This window comes from Pecten maximus, chromosome 11 (genome assembly GCF_902652985.1).
Source record: "Pecten maximus chromosome 11, xPecMax1.1, whole genome shotgun sequence".
NCBI classification, from domain to species: domain Eukaryota; kingdom Metazoa; phylum Mollusca; class Bivalvia; order Pectinida; family Pectinidae; genus Pecten; species Pecten maximus.
This window is the reverse complement of record NC_047025.1, coordinates 35,757,030-35,775,565: the sequence shown is the minus strand read 5'-3', so window position 1 is coordinate 35,775,565 and position 18,536 is coordinate 35,757,030. Positions and strand designations below refer to the sequence as shown.

The 18,536-nt window shown below is 38.2% G+C and overlaps 1 protein-coding gene across 5 annotated transcripts in view; it reads right to left on the bottom strand.

Annotated features, from left to right (window-relative positions):
• Window positions 1-18,520, bottom strand: part of LOC117337516 (protein Jumonji-like) — a 41,645-nt gene extending 23,125 nt beyond the window's left edge. For 2 of the 5 annotated variants that reach the window (XM_033898526.1, XM_033898527.1), the window contains exons 1-9: window positions 18,399-18,502; window positions 15,663-15,835; window positions 14,721-15,082; window positions 12,981-13,153; window positions 11,997-12,178; window positions 11,133-11,597; window positions 1,711-2,545; window positions 1,204-1,415; window positions 358-428 (exon numbers count right to left, since the gene is read on the bottom strand). In XM_033898526.1, the coding sequence (XP_033754417.1) occupies window positions 358-428; window positions 1,204-1,415; window positions 1,711-2,545; window positions 11,133-11,597; window positions 11,997-12,178; window positions 12,981-13,153; window positions 14,721-15,082; window positions 15,663-15,770 (2,408 nt within the window). In that variant the 5' untranslated portion in view covers window positions 15,771-15,835; window positions 18,399-18,502. Of the gene's footprint in view, window positions 1-357; window positions 429-1,203; window positions 1,416-1,710; window positions 2,546-11,132; window positions 11,598-11,996; window positions 12,179-12,980; window positions 13,154-14,720; window positions 15,083-15,662; window positions 15,836-18,398 lie in introns of all 5 variants that reach the window. The other 3 variants (XM_033898528.1, XM_033898530.1, XM_033898529.1) reach the window with 3 other exon arrangements.
• Window positions 18,521-18,536: the final 16 nt, after the last annotated feature.

The window sequence follows — 18,536 nt, the reverse complement described above, 5'->3', positions numbered from 1 at the left end:
ATCACATATAACATGGGATTCTGGAAATTCAACATGAAAGTTAAGATAGAGACAACATTTTTTTCACTTGCCCAGGGCAAGTACACCAACATTTTTCACTTGCCCGAACTCAAAAACTACTTGTCCCGGGCGTCGGGCAAGTGGATTTTTAAACCCCTGACTCTAACTGACAGGCCTACGGTCAGTACCTGGCAACTGCCCCACGTAGGTTTCGAACTCGCAACCCAGAGGTGGAGGGCTAATGTTAAAGTGTCGGGACACCTTAACCACTCAGCCACCGCAGCCCCTCTCCTATACATACAAGTTATCGAGATCCTTACCTGTATATAAAAGATATTTAATGTATCTCATACATACCTATCATACAGTTTGTGGATATACTGTTTCTGTGTGGTGAAACGCAATTCCTCACTTATCTTGCTATCAGGCTAAAATATACAAAGATGTTTATTTAGTAGACATAATAAAGATGGGATGAAAATTAAATATAACCTACGTATATATGTATCAGTATCAGTTTTACTGCAGGCAGGTGATAGATTTACCAAAAACAAGGTTTGACACAAGCTTCTGATTCACCTAGAGACTTGTTCTTAAAGTGTAAACATTGATCTGATTCACCTAGAGACTTGTTCTTAAAGTGTAAACATTAATCTGATTCACCTAGAGACCTGTTCTTAAAGTGGAAACATTAATCTGATTCACCTAGAGACCTGTTCTTAAAGTGTAAACATCAATCTGATTCACCTAGAGACTTGTTCTTAAAGTGTAAACATCAGTCTGATTCACCTAGAGACTTGTTCTTAAAGTGTAAACATCAGTCTGATTCACCTAGAGACTTGTTCTTAAAGTGTAAACATCAGTCTGATTCACCTAGAGACTTGTTCTTAAAGTGTAAACATCAGTCTGATTCACCTAGAGACTTGTTCTTAAAGTGTAAACATCAGTCTGATTCACCTAGAGCCAAACCTTACATACTGTATACTAGATACAACAGATGAGGGATTATACAAACATAAGATAATAGAGACAGATCCCACTCATCAACAGGTAGACACAATATAAACAAGCTTTTTGTCTCTAAATACAAAACTCACTACACATCTGAGGTCTTATATTGTAGTAAGGAAGCACCAAATTTTATACTTAAAAGAGTAAAACTTATTTATACTGTGTCAGAACACCTATGTTTAAAACACAAACCTTCCAACTTGAAGGTGGAATAATCCTGCACATTCCATATGGTTCTGCTATCATGGCGACAGATTGTATATACTGGATAGGATCAGAGAATTGTTCCTCGGATGGATAAAAGGTGGGAGCCTCCACAAGTCTGGCAGGTTCTCCAGGCCCTGGAAACGGTTCCTGCTTCACCTCCCTGTCCATGGACGGGACATCCTTTGACTTCCTCTTCACTATCACATTTTATGAATTATCAGAGTAATTATCAAAACCATGAGACTTATTTCAAAGAAAATATTACTGAGCCATGAAAAAATTCTAAAATCATATCCATATATATATGGTCAGTAAAACCCTTGTCAAGGGATGGATCTTTTATCATACACTGATAAAGAGTACAGATATGTACTAAAGGCTGTGCTGTACATATATTTTTTTGTAATCTTTTTAATTATAAAACTAAATTATGATCAATTAAATATATCTGTATGTATTTATGTATAATTTATTACCATAGAGTCTCCTTACCTGATAGTTTCCTTTTCATCTTCTGATCAGAATTTTTAGAACCTTGTTTGACTGAATCTGACACCATAGCCTCTGTTTTAGATATCTTCTCTCCTTTCACTTTAATTTTCTTTCGTTTTTCATTGGAAGATAATAATTCAAATTTCTTTTTCTTGTCTAATTTTTCTTTCATCACATCTTTTGTATTTTTCAGTTTTGCTTGAGATCGTTTCTTGCTGGCTTCGAGAACTACTTTATTACTTGTTCCTGTAGCTGTTGTGTCTGTATTGATGACTGACGGGAGGACAGCAGACTCCTCCCCACCACCATCTGCTCTCAACACAACCCCTGACCTTGTATGCACCCCAGATGAACTATCACATTCTACTTGGGTGTTTTTTTGTCCTAAAACTTTCAAATTCTCTGTTTTTACTTTTTTCTTTACTTGACGTAATTTGATTTTTCCATGACTTTTTGCTTTTTGGGATTTTTTTTCTACTTTTTGAAGTCTAGTTTTTTTTAAAGGTACATTAATGGCTGAACCTGAAGATACGGGTTCAGTGTCAAAGTCTGTTTTACGTTTCCTATTTGTGTATGAATCAGGAGACTGCTTAAATACAAAGCTGACCTCATGATCAAATTCATCCTCCTCCAGATAACAACTGTTCCAGCGTAGCTTTGCTTTCCTCTGAGGAAGTCTGTGTGCAATGAATTTCGTCGCTGGCTTGAATTTCTTCTTTTTCTTTACAATATTCGAAGTGTAGAGTTGCCTCCCCTGAGATGATTTTTGGCTCAGTTTTACTGAAGTTGATTTTGTTGTTCGTCTATTCCTTTCTTTCTGTATTTTTGCTTTCTTCTGCATAAAAAAGACATATATTCAGTAAATGACTCTGATATTATCAATGTATGTGGGCAGATTACAAGAGGCCTAATCAAAAAAATAAAAGTATACTTTTCACCACATCATTAGAACAAATTGAAATTTTAACAATTTTAAACATAGTAATTAACTTTAAGCAAACTAAAGGTTTCTAATAATTGAAATCCATGCTATGACTTCTTTGCTTTCACTTTACATATGAAATTTTTCATATTCCTATATATAATATCCTGCATACAAGTAAAAGTCTCCATTACAAACTGTTTGTTTTTTTTGTGATGAATTATTGGTTAGTAAAATAGAGAAAATGCATTGATTAGTAATGATTAATGTTAGTAAACATAACAAAACAGGTTATTAAACATCAAATAATTCATTGAACAATAAACATCAAATCATCCATTTAAACAATGAAAACAGGAAACATATTCTAAACATTAAAAACATATCACATTTAATGAAAATCATTAAAAATGTGTATGTTTGAATAACTGCAGTTAAACCTATTAAATCTGACACCATGTGTAAGTGACAGATTTTGTTAGATTTAACAGGATGTGGGAAAACTGTCAGATAAGACAGGTTTTCACTGTATAAACTAAAGCAAGGACTTTGTCATTCAATCTTGGGAGATGTCAAAGAAAAATGGTTGAACATGTCGCTGTTCACCCAGTAATTTTGGAGCATTATTAAAACAGAAAATGACAATTCTTCAACTAGAATAGGCACTATTGATATGGATATGAAGCTTTGTGATGTAACATTGTGATGTAACATTGACCAAATTTGAAAAAAATATCTATAATCGGCAACATGAGTGATCAATATGAACTATTTGATTACATGGTGATAGAAAAACTACAAAAACTGAAAATTCCATTATAGCAAAAGGCACAACTTTACTTCAAAAGGTACTCATGAAATCTGATTTCAAATTTTTGAGATGTGCTCAAAAAACTACCAGAATATGAAAATATGAAATATTAAAAAGACTTTAAAACAGTTAACCTGTCCTCATGTTAAAAAAGTGTTACTCATCAACATAAGGAAAGGCCATACGGGTACGCATATAAGAGCCCCCATGTTTACCTACTGGGTGTATAGGGCCTTGTTTACCTACTGGGTCTATAGGGCCTTGTTTACCTACTGGGTGTATAGGGCCTTGTTTACCTACTGGGTCTATGGGGCCTTGTTTACCTACTGGGTCTATGGGGCCTTGTTTACCTACTGGGTGTATAGGGCCTTGTTTACCTACTGGGTGTATAGGGCCTTGTTTACCTACTGGGTGTATAGGGCCTTGCTTACCTACTGGGTCTATAGGGCCTGTTTACCTACTGGGTCAATAGGGCCTTGTTAACCTACTGGGTCTATGGGGCCTTGTTAACCTACTGGGTCTATGGGGCCTTGTTAACCTACTGGGTCTATGGGGCCTTGTTAACCTACTGGGTGTATAGGGCCTTGTTTACCTACTGGGTGTATAGGGCCTTGTTTACCCACTGGGTCTATAGGGCCTTGTTTACCCACTGGGTCTATAGGGCCTTGTTTACCCACTGGGTCTATAGGGCCTTGTTTACCTACTGGGTGTATAGGGCCTTGTTTACCTACTGGGTCTATAGGGCCTTGTTTACCTACTGGGTCCATACAGCCTTGTTTACCTACTGGGTGTATAGGGCCTTGTTTACCTACTGGGTCAATAGGGCCTTGTTTACCTACTGGGTCTATAGGGCCTTGTTTACCTACTGGGTCTATAGGGACTTGTTTACCTACTGGGTCTATATATATAGGGCCTTGTTTACCCACTGGGTCTATGGGGCCTTGTTTACCTACTGGGTCTATAGGGCCTTGTTTACCTACTGGGTGTATAGGGCCTTGTTTACCTACTGGGTCTATAGAGTTGTTAATAATGGATCAACCAAACCTGTAACTTAATGTGAACAGAACTGTAATAACACTTTTAAAATAAAAAAACATGCCAAACTCAACTGAACAATGTTAAACTCAACTGAACAAAGTAAAAAAAAATGTAAACCACTTACGTTTTATGCAGATTTCTTTTCATATCATTTCATAAATTCTGCTTCATTAGGTAAAAATACCTCCAAGCTAACTATGGCTGACAATTTAACATTGTAAAGGTGAATAACACATAGCTACCCATTTGCCTCCTCTAGGGATCGAACCCGGGACCTCTGGCTTACTAGTCTTACACTCAACCGATTGAGCTAAAGAGAAGATCTCTCTAGCCGAGCGGTATATTGCGGCTAGTATTTACCAGGGTTACATATATACTCCCCATCCAGGAAAGAACTCGTCCTCAAGTTTCCAGGGGTAACAGTGATGCTTTCGCAAGCGATGAGTTTTTTCCTCAGGGTCCCTACATGGGTGCCAATGTAACAACGTGCATGATTTATTAAATTTAAATCACTGCCTCCGCTAGGGATCGAACCCGGGACCTCTGGCTTACTAGTCTAACACTCAACCGATCGAGGTAAAGAGAAGATCTCTCTAGCCGAGCGGTATATTGCGGCTAGTATTTACCTGGGTTACATATACATTACATAGGTGTCAACCATCCCCAATTACCCGGGAAGTGTGCAGAAAATCATTAAATTTTCCCACAAATCCTGATTTGGTACATTTCCCGAATCGGGGTTAAATTTCTCCCGGATTTGAGCAGTCATCACTCATAAAACCCTGGAAATCTCAGACACTTCGACCCTGGGCTGATTATATAAACAAAAGACCCCCAACACCTGTTATAATGACTGTAGCTTCCCTGGCCTGGGGCTTGGTGAGAGGAGTTGGTCACCAGGTGTGCAGATCAGTGTATACATTACAACTGTGCCTAGGTGGCTTCTTTTGACCCCATCAGTTAAATTTGTGATTACAACTAGGATATATCACTTTTGTGGCTTTAAAATGATTTCTTCATGTAATTTCGGATAGATGAAAGTCTGATGGAGTGAGATCAGGTGAATAAGGTGGATGCTCAATCAATTTAAAGCCACAATTGTGAATGGCAGTCATGGCAATGACAGACTTGTGAACAGGAGCATTGTCCTGATGGAATAACACACCTTGCAAAAGCCCCTTGTCTTGTTTACTTTAGAGTGCTACCTCGTCAATATTAACAAACTAAATGAGACCAGTCCTTGGGTACACGGCCCTATATAGTCAGAGAATAGCAGGACTTAAAAAGAACATCCTTGAGTACCTCCTTCAATACTAGGATTACAACTTATCAAACAACCCTCGTAGATTGCTTACCTAAACAATTTTGGAATTTTCTTAGGTTAAGATAACCTACTTCCCTACAGTACCAGTAATATAATAATGTACAATTCTAGATTGCTTGTCTATTATCGTCACAGTGTTTAAATAAAATCAATAAGATGTTTTAATTAATTGATCCTAACCACATGTTTAATTCTAAAGAATTCAACAGAACATAACCCCAACAATATTTGAAAAAGAACTTTTTTTGTGATAAGCATGATGTTTATTGCAGAAAAATAAACAATATATACATTGAATACTCTTCTTATAACAATTATTTTGATATGAAAACTCTGAAACATGGAAAATGCAAAAAATTTAACAAAATAAAAAAAAAAGAAAAGAAAAAAAAGCACACCAAAAAATAAGGACACTGGCCATAAGTTGTATAAGTTTGAAGATCACAGGATAGCAATGCTGGAATGTCTATAATAGCACTAAACTGCACTTACCATATTATATCTAATAAACACAACATGAACTTAGAGCCTTCCAAAATTATTATAAAAAAACGTACAGAATTCAATCAGTTAATAAGTTGAATGAAGGGATGGGACACCTTGTCAAGACAAATAATAAACAAGGGCGATTACTAGGTATAATATGGTAAATTAGCACACCTGATTGTATAAATAACATGTTATCAAAATATGGTAATTATGGCATGCTAACAAAATATACTGACATATGATCATGAGATATTAACAATATATGCCAGAGGTTACATGGTTTTCAAAGTAAACTAGCAAAATTATGTCATCAAAATAATACTTTATGTTAGTTGAATATATTATCATGATCCCATGGACACAATAAACACCTCCAGTAAATAATTACAACACAGCTTATTAAGCAGTCAATATAACCAAATATCAACACAGTTTAACAACATACAAAATAGGTGCAAGCCTGCACAAAGAAAGAACAAAATAACCATAATTTTGAAAAAAAAAAAAAAAAAAAATACAAATTACCAAGGTACATATAGATACAACTCCTTACAAAAAAAGTACAACATAGCTACAAAACCAGTCAAGTTAGCTAAAAACCAGTACAAGCTAGGTACAAACCAGTACAAGTTAGTTACAAACCTGTACAAGTTAGTCACAAACCAGTACAAGTTAGTCACAAACCAGTACAAGTTAGTTACAAACCTGTACAAGTTAGTAACAAACCTGTACAAGTTAGTTATCAACGAGTACAAGTTAGTTACAAACCCGTACAAGTTAGAAACAAACCAGTACAGTTAACTACAAACCAGTGTAAGTTAGCTACAAACCAGTACAAGTTAGTCACAAACCAGTACAAGTTAATCACAAACCAGTACAAGTTAGTTATTAACGAGTACAAGTTAGCTACAAACCAGTACAAGTTAGCTACAAACCAGTACAAGTTATCTCCAAGATCATACAATTAATTACAAGTAAGCTACAAACGAGATGCCCATATGCTTTTACGGTCACCTGACTTCAAGTATTGTCAACTTTAGCTAATTTGACTCTATTTGTCCTGCTTTTTCCAAAAAAAGATAAATATAATGTATTTCTAAACAAAATTGCTTGCTAAATGAAAGTTAAGTAATCTTGAGGAATTTACCATACAGTACTTACATGTATATTCATTACAACTCTCCTTTCTATGAAGAGTATTTGAGCCTGATTAAATTTTGCCCCTGTGGGCCCTGGGCGTCAAATCATTCAAAATTTTTATTCCTCTTTGGGGGGGGGGGGGGGGGGGTTTCTGTTAAATTTTATTGAAGTAAAACTTTTTGTTATATCAATTGTTAATGGGTGTATGGATTTATAAAATATTTGCGTACACCCTGAACAACAGACGACAGACAAAGGTCGATCAGAATAGGTCACAATAGACTTCATCTCAAGTAACATGACAAGTTAGCTCTAAGACTGAAGGAAAGCTTCACGACAATACTAAAGAGGCTAAATAACATATATCAGCATACAAAATACAGAAAACTATTAATTATACTCAAGTCTAAGACAAACAAACAAAAAATTCTCTGGTTTATTATATACAGTCTAGCTCTTTATCAATGGAATATGGTTTGGCTAGTAGAAGGGTCAAGTAGGGGTTGTATGTTGGACAATTGGGACGGGTTACTAGTGCACTAATGGAAAGGGGACAAAGTGATAAGCGAAACATACACACTGGACACTCAATGAGTAGTATCTCAAAGTGAAGGGTAATTTAGTGTAGTGTCTCAAAGTGGAGGGTAATCTAGTGTAGCATCTTACTGAAGTAGAGGATACAATGTGTGCACTTTTAAATCTTATTTGACAACTTCCTACGATAATGGCAGGTCAGGGGTACAGTGTTACACAATCTGAATGTGCTTACAGTGGTGTATCCCTGAAGCAGAGGGCCGGTGGAGGAGGATACAGTGTTGTGATGGCAGGTTTTGACCCCTTACTTTGCTCTATCTCACTAGTACTGGCATTCACAGAGGAAGCATTCAGAAACTTGTCTGCCAGTTTACGCTCTCGTATGGAAGTCAGAACAGAATAAGGTGGGGCAGGATGAGGCAAAATGGAAGCGTTTGCTATGATAGGACAATTATCAACCCTAGCATGAACTACCGGCTTAGAACTCAGTGGGAGGTCTGATAATGGCGAACACGGGAAGTTGGATGTAGGCGAAGCTATAAGGTGACATGCAGGAGGATCTAGGATGTGGGATGCGGGTGGATCTATACGCATAATTTTGGATGTGGATGAAGATTTAGGTCTAGGTGGAGCCACAATATGAGACAGAGACTTCGGTGATGCTGACATTGGAGGGAGCAGAAATGAAACAAATGCTTCTTTTCTAGTTCTTGCTTTTGAAGAAGGCGTGGAAGTTTTACATCTGTACTTGGCAAGAATTCCCTTGTGTCTGGGTTGGTTTTTAGGGAACCGTGTTGTCAGTGTCGGAGACTCAAAGAGGCTCTTGTGCTGGGGCAGGGCTTTAGGGGACAATGATGCTTGAGTTGGAGAATGAAAGAGGTCCTTGTGCTTTGTCTGGGTTTCAGGGGATCGTAATTTCATTGTTGGAGACTGAAAGAGGCTCATGTGTTGGGGCATGTTTTTAGGGAATGGTGATGCTAGTGTTGAAGACTCCAAGCTTTCAATGAATCCACTGTCATCAACAGCACAACCTAGAGACAGTGGAGTGGCTATTTTCAATGTTTGATGTGGGGAAGTGATTCTTTTCCTAACCCTATCTAAGGAATCTCCTACACCTTCCAGGAGAGTGTCAGATGTACTTGGTAGATTTTCATTTTCTGTCTGAGTTAATCTACATATGTTTTCAAAAGTGATTTCTGAATGTGATTTACTTGCATCATTGGAAATGCCCTTCTCGGAAATTGTCAATGATGGACAATGCAAATACACTGTGTTTTCTGTCTCACTCTTTGTATTATCAAATGCAGTTTGGGACAGATATGTGTTAGTGATATTCTGTTTAGTGTTTTTTCTAACTTCAATATCTAAGTAACAAGATTGACACTCGTTCATCATAGCCTTGCATTCTGTATTGAATCCACTTTTAATCAAAGGACCCAATTGTGATGACAGGTGATCCGCAGCATCAAAAGAACTATTGAGAGAGACATTTGGCTCAGGTAGCTGGGAAGACCAGGAAATTCCACCATCCATGGATACAGAAGGAGCTGGGTTAGAACAGGATATGACATCACAGCAGAGAGCATCATGGACAGACACAAGTTTGTGGGGAGGGTGGCAAATGATATCTGAGGGTGAGGGAATAGATGGGGCATCGAAGCAGGTGGCATCTACAGAAGATTCAGATGTCTGCCAATTGAAAGAAAGATCACTGTCAATTGATACAGCAGTAGGATAGGAAATCATATCCTCTGTAGAGACAGGGGAAATAGGGACAGGAATGGAGCCCTCAATGGCCGAAGATGTTTGGGTAGGATAGGAAATCACATCCTCTGTAGGGACAGAGGAAATAGGGACAGGAATGGAGCCCTCAATGGCCGAAGATGTTTGGGTAGGATAGGAAATCACATCCTCTGTAGAAACTGGAAGTAACGGAGAATGGGAGGGAATAATCACCTCAGTTGGTGGAGGAGTTTTAATAGAAATCACATCCTCCGTAGAAACAGATGAAATTGGGATCGGAATGGAGCCCTCAATGTATGGAGATGTTTGGGTAGGACAAGAAGTGGTATCCTCCGTAGAAACAGTAGGTATCGGAGAATGGGAGGGAATAATCACCTCAGTTGGTGGAGGAGTTTGAGTAGAACAAGAAATCACATCCCCTGTAGAAACAGACGAAATTGGGATCAGAATGGAGCCCTCAATGGATGGAGATGTTTGGGTAGGATAGGAAATCACATCCTCAGTAGAGACAGAGGAAATAGGGACAGGAATGGAGCCCTCAATGGATGGAGATGTTTGGGTAGGACAAGAAGTGGTATCCTCCGTAGAAACAGATGAAATTGGGATCGGAATGGAGCCCTCAATGGATGGAGATGTTTGGGTAGGACAAGAAGTGGTATCCTCCGTAGAAACAGTAGGTATCGGAGAATGGGAGGGAATAATCACCTCAGTTGGTGGAGGAGTTTGAGTAGAACAAGAAATCACATCCCCTGTAGAAACAGACGAAATTGGGATCAGAATGGAGCCCTCAATGGATGGAGATGTTTGGGTAGGACAGGAAGTGGTATCCTCTGTAGAAACAGGAGGTATCGGAGAATGGGAGGGAATAATCACCTCAGTTGGTGGAGGAGTTTGAGTAGAAAAGAAATCACATCCTCTGTAGAAACAGAAGGGATTACAATCGGGATTGGAGTGGTACCTTCAGTTGATACAGCAGTTTGAATAGAACAGGGAAGGCCATCCTCTGTAGAAACAGAAGATTGAGCCAGGGAGGGAACAGAGCTCTTGATGGTTAGAGGGGTTTGGGTAGGACAGTAAGTGACATCACCAGAAGAAACAGGAGGGGTTGGAGAATGGGAAGAAATGGCCCACTCAGTTGGTTGAGTAGGACAGGAATGGCCATCTTTGGAAGATACACAAGGCATTTGGATGGCACATATGCAGGATTCATCTGTTAGGCTACACTTCTGACATGCAGGCAGCATTTGGGAAGAATACTGTTTTGCTGAAATGCTGACACCATTATCTAAACATAGAGTCCCAGATTGGGATGTACAACACAATGGAGTAGACTTTGCTGTCAGAGCAGAAGCATGCACTATATCAGCAGTACTGGAACAAGATATTTGAGGCAGATCTACTATGCTACAAGACTTACTAACCCCTTCACTGTCTCTAGCCTCTTCCCAACAGCTGTTAGTACCAGTCACTACACTACTTGTGTCTGAAACACCCGTTACCTTGGTCTGTCGCTGACTTCCTGGTTTTTCATCCATCGCCGACTGGTCAATAAACAAAGATTTACGCCGAGTTTTTTGGTCTGGAGAATGTTTTGAAGAGGTCAGGGTTGCAATTGCCTTTTTCTTGAGACGCTCTGCATCAGTCATTTTACCAGGACTAGCTTTACCTCGTGTTCCTTTCCCAGGAGATGGAGTTCCAGTCCGGTACGATCGAGTACACTTAGCAGGGGTTACAGCAGGTGATGTGTATCGTCTCTTAGAGGCTGCCTGTGACCTCTGACCTTGCCGGGATGGAAAACTTGCCAATCCCCTGGCTGTCTCTGGAGTGCCAGCACAAGCTCGTGCGGCCTTCCTGCTGGGAGTCACACGGCCACTGGGTGGCATCACCTGTCCAATAGAAACCATCAAACCTCTATGTCTTATACTACATCACACACTCACATTAAACATGTGATCATTCACAATGTAAAATCATCACAGACTTACAGTGTTTAAGCTCAGAACACTGTTATTTTACCAGGTTTGCACAAGTATACCCTGATGAAACTGATAAAGTTGTCCACATAATTTCTGTACAAACAGTTCCACTATGAAAAGGAAATCATGGAATGACTTACTGATTTTTTGCTCAGAATGGTTCCATTTCCAAATAACGTGAAAACAGATACTTTTGGTAATGAAGTCTCCAAAAGATTAGGAAAATTGACAAAAGATTTTATACAAGATCTGAAACCTGTCTAGCTAACAAGAATGGAAGTTAGTTTTTGTATTACATGAAGTACTTACCAAAGGAGCTGGGGAGTCAGCTACATCATCAGGTACATTACTACAGCTAGTACTGCTGGAGGAGGGAGAACTCTCACGCACAAAAGCACGACCTCGATTTGGTGGAGTGGGTGGCAGGCTTGTGTCCCCCTCATCTCGAGAGAAGTTAAAGAAGTCCAAATGTGGAGGAAGGGCCTGTGTTCCTATCAATAAGAACAATTTTTCAACTGTAAATTATGTGAAACTGCCTCTGAATGATAAAAGTGATGTAAATATTCATCGTAAACAAACATGAACCACACCAGGATCATGCTTAGTGTCATTTACAGGCTGTGGCTTTATCTGATATCTACAGACACAACTGACAGTGACGATGTCTGTCCCACTGACAGCGACGATGTCTGTCCCACTGACAGCGACGATGTCTGTCCCACTGACAGCGACGATGTCTGACCCACTGACAGTGACGATGTCTGTCCCACTGACAGTGACGATGTCTGTCCAACTGACGCGTATTACATCAAGCAGTACATCAATTTTGATTATGGAAAAGTATTTCAAATTGATGCCTTTTACCAGTAATGTTTATTACATGTATAATCTATCTGTATATGTTCTTTGTGATGTATTGCGTGACACAGTTATAAAATATTGATTGATTGAATGACTGATTACATCATAACTTCTGCTGGTACATATTTACCGACTGTGTGCGTCCCGTTGTCAAAACCCGAACTTAAACCCAGATCTTTGTACCAATACATTTACCGACTGTGTGTGTCACATTGTGCAAATCCTAACTCAAACCCAGATCTTTGTATCAATACATTTACCGACTGTGTGCGTCCCGTTGTCAAAACCCGAACTTAAACCCAGATCTTTGTATCAATACATTTACCGTCTGTGTGTGTCACATTGTCAAAATCAAGGGTCAACTGGATGTCCCGACACAAATACAATCATGTACAATGATTTAGATATAGAATAAACATTTACAATAAGTACCTCTCAAGCAGAGAAAAGTGAGGAAATCTTCAGTCTTGGCTCGCTTTGGAAAGACTTTGATGGGTGAGGATGTCTTACTGCTTTGTTTAACCGGTGTATGTTGTGATGGCACCATCGTATTACCATAGGCGTGCATCTGGGCAAACTTCCTTTGAGCTCTCACCTTTGTTCTGCTGTAAAGAACAAGTTCAAGAGACTTATCACTTATTAGATAATCTAATTGGTTACAGCACTCAGCCTGATTTTAAAATCCTCACCAATTCTTCCTATTTTGGAAGGAGACTCAAGCCTTTTAACTAAATATTAGACATACAAAATGTATTTATTTATGATTAATCAGTTAACTCTTTGACTCCCATATATCCAGTTATAAGACTGATATTTACCAATTTTTATTTAAGGTTATCTATTCCCAGACTCACTGCTATTGGTGACCAAAATTCCATATTATAATCAATCTCATCTAAAATGTTTTTTTACTTAAAAATCATGACCAAGTCCTGTAAAGTTTCAATATCCAACAGAGTAAGTACATAGTTGGATACATCATCAGATATCATGCATAAATTCACCTAAAAATCAATAAATGTTCAAATGTTTAAAAGCAATAAACTTGACTGTTAACCAGAAACAGATGGATTGTAGAAAATGTGGGTGTATTTAGAAAACAAAACTACTTTGGATGTTTCAGTGAGACTGGTTCTCCTGCCAACAACAGACAAGAAGTAATACAACGACTATATGTTCCAGAAACGCAGTGAATATTTAAAACATGGCATCTCAAGTGGTACTGATCCCCTTGATGTTTAAATTTGGCTACCCCACAACAAAAGATGGTTGGGATTATTATCACCATGTCACTCAGGAAAACACTACTAAATATCATAACAAGAGCTGCTAATGGTGAAGAATTTTTTATATAATTAGATAATCAATATGAAAATGGTAGAGCGAGGATGTCATTTGGTCATTTGCATATATAACCGGTACACGGCTTGAAAACGTTAGCGATATTCAACAGGAATTGCCTTGTTGTGTCAGCCGATACACAGCTTGAAAACGTTAGCGATATTCAACCGGAATTGCCTTGTTGTGTCATTTATGTTTACATGATTATATATATATATACATGTATGAGCCTACCACTATATCTCTTACTGACATGTTGAGAGGGGATAGGACTAATTTCGTTCTTTTTTTTTTTAATCTTTATCACACACAGCAATTGAAAATTGTTATATCAAGTATGGGTACATCCCTTTGTTTTTGCAAGTGCATCTTTGCACATTTTATACGCCTTGTTAGGATATACAGACTGGGTATTATATATATATAGCCATACCCTTTTGTTAGGATATACAGACTGGGTATTAGATATATATAGCCATACCCTTTTGTTTAGGATGTACAGACGGGGTGTTAAATATATATATAGCCATACCCTTTTGTTTAGGATATACAGACTGGGTATTAGATATATATAGCCATACCCTTTTGTTTAGGATGTACAGACTGGGTATTAGATATATATAGCCATACCCTTTTGTTTAGGATGTACAGACGGGGTGTTAAATATATATATAGCCATACCCTTTTGTTTAGGATGTACAGACGGGGTGTTAAATATATATATAGCCATACCCTTTGTTTAGGATGTACAGACGGGGTGTTAAATATATATATAGCCATACCCTTTTGTTTAGGATATACAGACTGGGTATTATATATATATAGCCATACCCTTTCGAGTCCTCATTAGAACAGCTGGTGGTTGACGACCTCACAGAGTCCTGACTACTTTCGTCACCACCTCCAATGTTGTGGTGAGATTTCAGCTTTTTGTCCGCTGGAGGGGGCAGTGAGGGACTCCGCATTGATAAACTTGACTTTGAAGTTGCAGCAGGCCTACTGGATCTAGGAGACTGACGTCTTGGCAATACTCTTGCTAGCAGGTTCCGTCTTGGGATACTGTTTGTAAGTAATGATGGAGCATCTGATTCTATCTCCGACTTTATAGCAAGTTTCTTAGTCTCCTGTAAGGAGGCGTATAACGCCTTGTTTAATTCTCTCTCCTCACGCCATGAGAGACCTGCTGTCAAATCCTATAGGGAGACAAAAAAATCCAGATGCCACACTTGGAAAAGACAGTTTTAGAGGCTATCAAGATATTATCTTATATCTAGATCATGTTTGGAGGGATATGTTGTTTATCAGGGTAACATGGCAAAATATTGCTAATCAGATAGCTGCCCACCATGTTTGAAATCAAACACTGCAGTACATTTATGCTTTCCAACAAAATCAAGAAGAGAGATATAATATAAAATCTTATTGCACTAATTTTAGACTGAGATATCGATGTTGTCCTTGTAATTGACTAAATTCAGAATAACATTCATGATTTTTTAGGTTATTAGTTCAATGAAAACAATTTCTGTCTTATCTGGAATGGAAGTCAACTTTTACTCAAGGCACAAATTAAATGAAATATAATAAATGTCTTATTTTTGGTAGCCTTACTGGGGGTATTATCTTTCTGTTAGATATGTTTAACTTTTTCCTGGCCAATTAAATCTTGGAAGACAATATCTGATGTCATCTTTTATTTTCAAAATTACTGTGTAACATAAGTGTTGGTCCTTACCAGGAAATATTTACCCTGACAATGAATAAAGACCATACCAGATTTTTCGGTGATATATTCCTGCGTAATCTCTGGGCCAGGGCAGGTTCTCCTGGAGACTTTTTCAAGGAACAGCCAGCTGGTGTGGGTGGCTTCTTCCCAACCATGATGTTGGAACTCAAACCAAGTCACACTGAAATCAGGATTATCCAAATCCTATCGGGAGTGCAATCTGCAACATGAAAGGAAACATTTTTCTAGTGTATAGGCCTAAAAATATTGAATTGGTAATACAGCAGACCAAATATATCTGGTAATGTTAACTCTGGATGTCAGACTCAATTGACCAAGATGTACATTATTGTAAAGACAACCAGCTGCATGCAACTGATTATCTTTTCAACATTGTCTTCATTAAAGGAGAAAAATATACCGATGTTAATGCAAAGTCTAGTGTTTATTTCTGAATTAGATCACAGCATTTTTAAATATTTTTTTTTTGCATTTTTTACAATGAATCGCCATTGTAGATATCTTGAAGGGATGTTCAGCGGAGTCCTCAAGGAAGTGTGTTAGGGCCAGTACTATTTCTGATATATATCAACGACCTACCAGAAGTAGTTAATGCAGTGATAAAATTATTTGCAGATGACAGCAAAATTCTACACAAAAGTGGATCAGTAAGGGAAAGAGACACACTACAATCTGATTTGATGAAACTGGAGGACTGGTCAAATATTTGGCAATTACACTTCAGTTACAGTAAATGTAAAAGTCTACATTTTGGCCACAACAACCCAAACAATGTGTACAAACTAGGACAAGAAGACATTGAACAGTCTGAGGAAGAAAAAGATCTTGGTGTAGTAGTGGACAAAACCGTAAAATTCAGTAAACATGTGGAGAAGGCAGTGAAAAAAGCAAATCAAATAACTGGATTGGTGAAAAAGAACCTTTAGTCATATAGACAAAGATATGTTTCTACCACTTTATAAATCCCTAATTAGACCCCATTTTAAATACACAGTGAGTGTATGGAATCCTATGAATCGAAGAGACACAAAAATGATTGAGAAAGTACAACGGAGGGCTACAAAACTAGTGAAAGATATTAAAAACCAATCTTATCCGCAACGACTTAACACAACTTGGCATTCCGTCCCTACAATACAGAAGAAAAAGAACGGATATGATTCAAACATTCAGAATAATCAAGGGAATAGACAACCTCGAAAAAGAAGATTTCTTTGAAATAGAGACAAACAGGAGGACTAGAGGACACAAATACAAAATTAAGAAGCCCCAAACCAGACTGAACATCAGAACAAACTCCGGATCCTTTAGTATAAGAGTAATCAATGACTGGAATAACTTGTCAGAGGAAGTGGTAGAAAGTGAGTCAATTAACCAATTCAAAAATAGACTCAATAAGCATTGGAAAGACCTGGTAATAAAATTTCACCCAAACTGTGTATAACCAAAGATCTACAAGCCAGTATATTAAAGGAAAAAGAGGACTGTGAGACAATTTTTACAAATTTAAAGTGATATTTTTAGTCGAGGAACCGGTGGAAACGGTACATAAACTTTAAGGGGTGGAGAAATTGTATATAAGCATAAAGAAATCCACAGAACCACAACAAGATATATTGATGAAAAACTTTTAATCAAGGACAAGGCGAAACAATATGTATTGATGAATTGAAATCTATCAAGGTGGTCAAGAGACGATAACGTCTAATACAGACAGAAGCCAGGTGAAAGGGAAGTTGAACTTAAGTTGCTACCCCAATTAAATTGTAAAATTTTAATGTAAAATGGCTAATTGTTTTCCCGTTTGCCTGGGCCTGTGAGGGGTGTGTCCCTGTGGGTCCAATGATTGGTCAGGGAAGTAAGCTGGTACTCACGGCCTCCGTCCAATCCCCGATTTACCCAGGGTCCCCTAGGTCCCGGTTTAGGTTTGAATCACAGAAGTTTTATTCATTCGAGATACTTTGGCTTGCGTGTCAACTTTGTTTTTTGTCACGTCAAGTCGGAAGTTCGGAGCCTAAGTCGGGCACATACGACCGAACTTTCATTACGATGGTATCAATCACGAGCATATTCGAGTAACAGAAGATCAGGAGAATCAATTCTTCGACACGAAACCTGATTAAGCTGTATAATTACGAACTCTCGAGGGATTGAATCTCCTTCAAGCAGGTGAAAGGGAAGTTGAACTTAAGTTGCTACCCCAATTAAATTACACAGGAACTCTACAGTGTAAACAATGCAACATTGTATATATATAGTGTGTGCATAATTGTATAATGGGCACTAGTGGTGCAGCACGTATATAGAGGAATAAAATCAATGTTCTTTTTTTTTTTAAGAAAAGAAATCATGAAGCTCCATGTGATGGCAGAGAAATAAAACCAAGGAGGTCAAGAAGTGTCTAGCTTATAAAAGAGTGACCACTGATATACTGTCAGGAGTAGTTACTTTTAACTAATTGAAGTTCGTGTCATTTCCTATGGTTACATTTCCTTGGCTATCAAATTTGTCTCAGTATGCTTCTGCAGTATTCATTCATATGACCATGTGATTTTAACCATTTAAAACTGTGCATTCAAGCCGACTCAGTTTAGAAGCCGGTGTCAGCGAAGTTACGCAGGCCTAGTGGTGAACAGGTGAAGCCACGCAGGGCTCGACAGTAAACGTCACAACACCCCCTGCCGGTCATATCCACTTTCAATAGTAAAAATGTGATAAAGGATGCATGTACGAATATATCACGTTACCACATAACAACATACATAAAACAGAATATCAGCGGATATTTCGCGGGTCCATATGTAAAGGAATGCACGGACAAGCCAGGGAAATTTGCAGCTTACCATCCACACTCTTTGTTCCAGTTGTTTACAATTTGCATGTGTTTCCGGTTTGAAGAA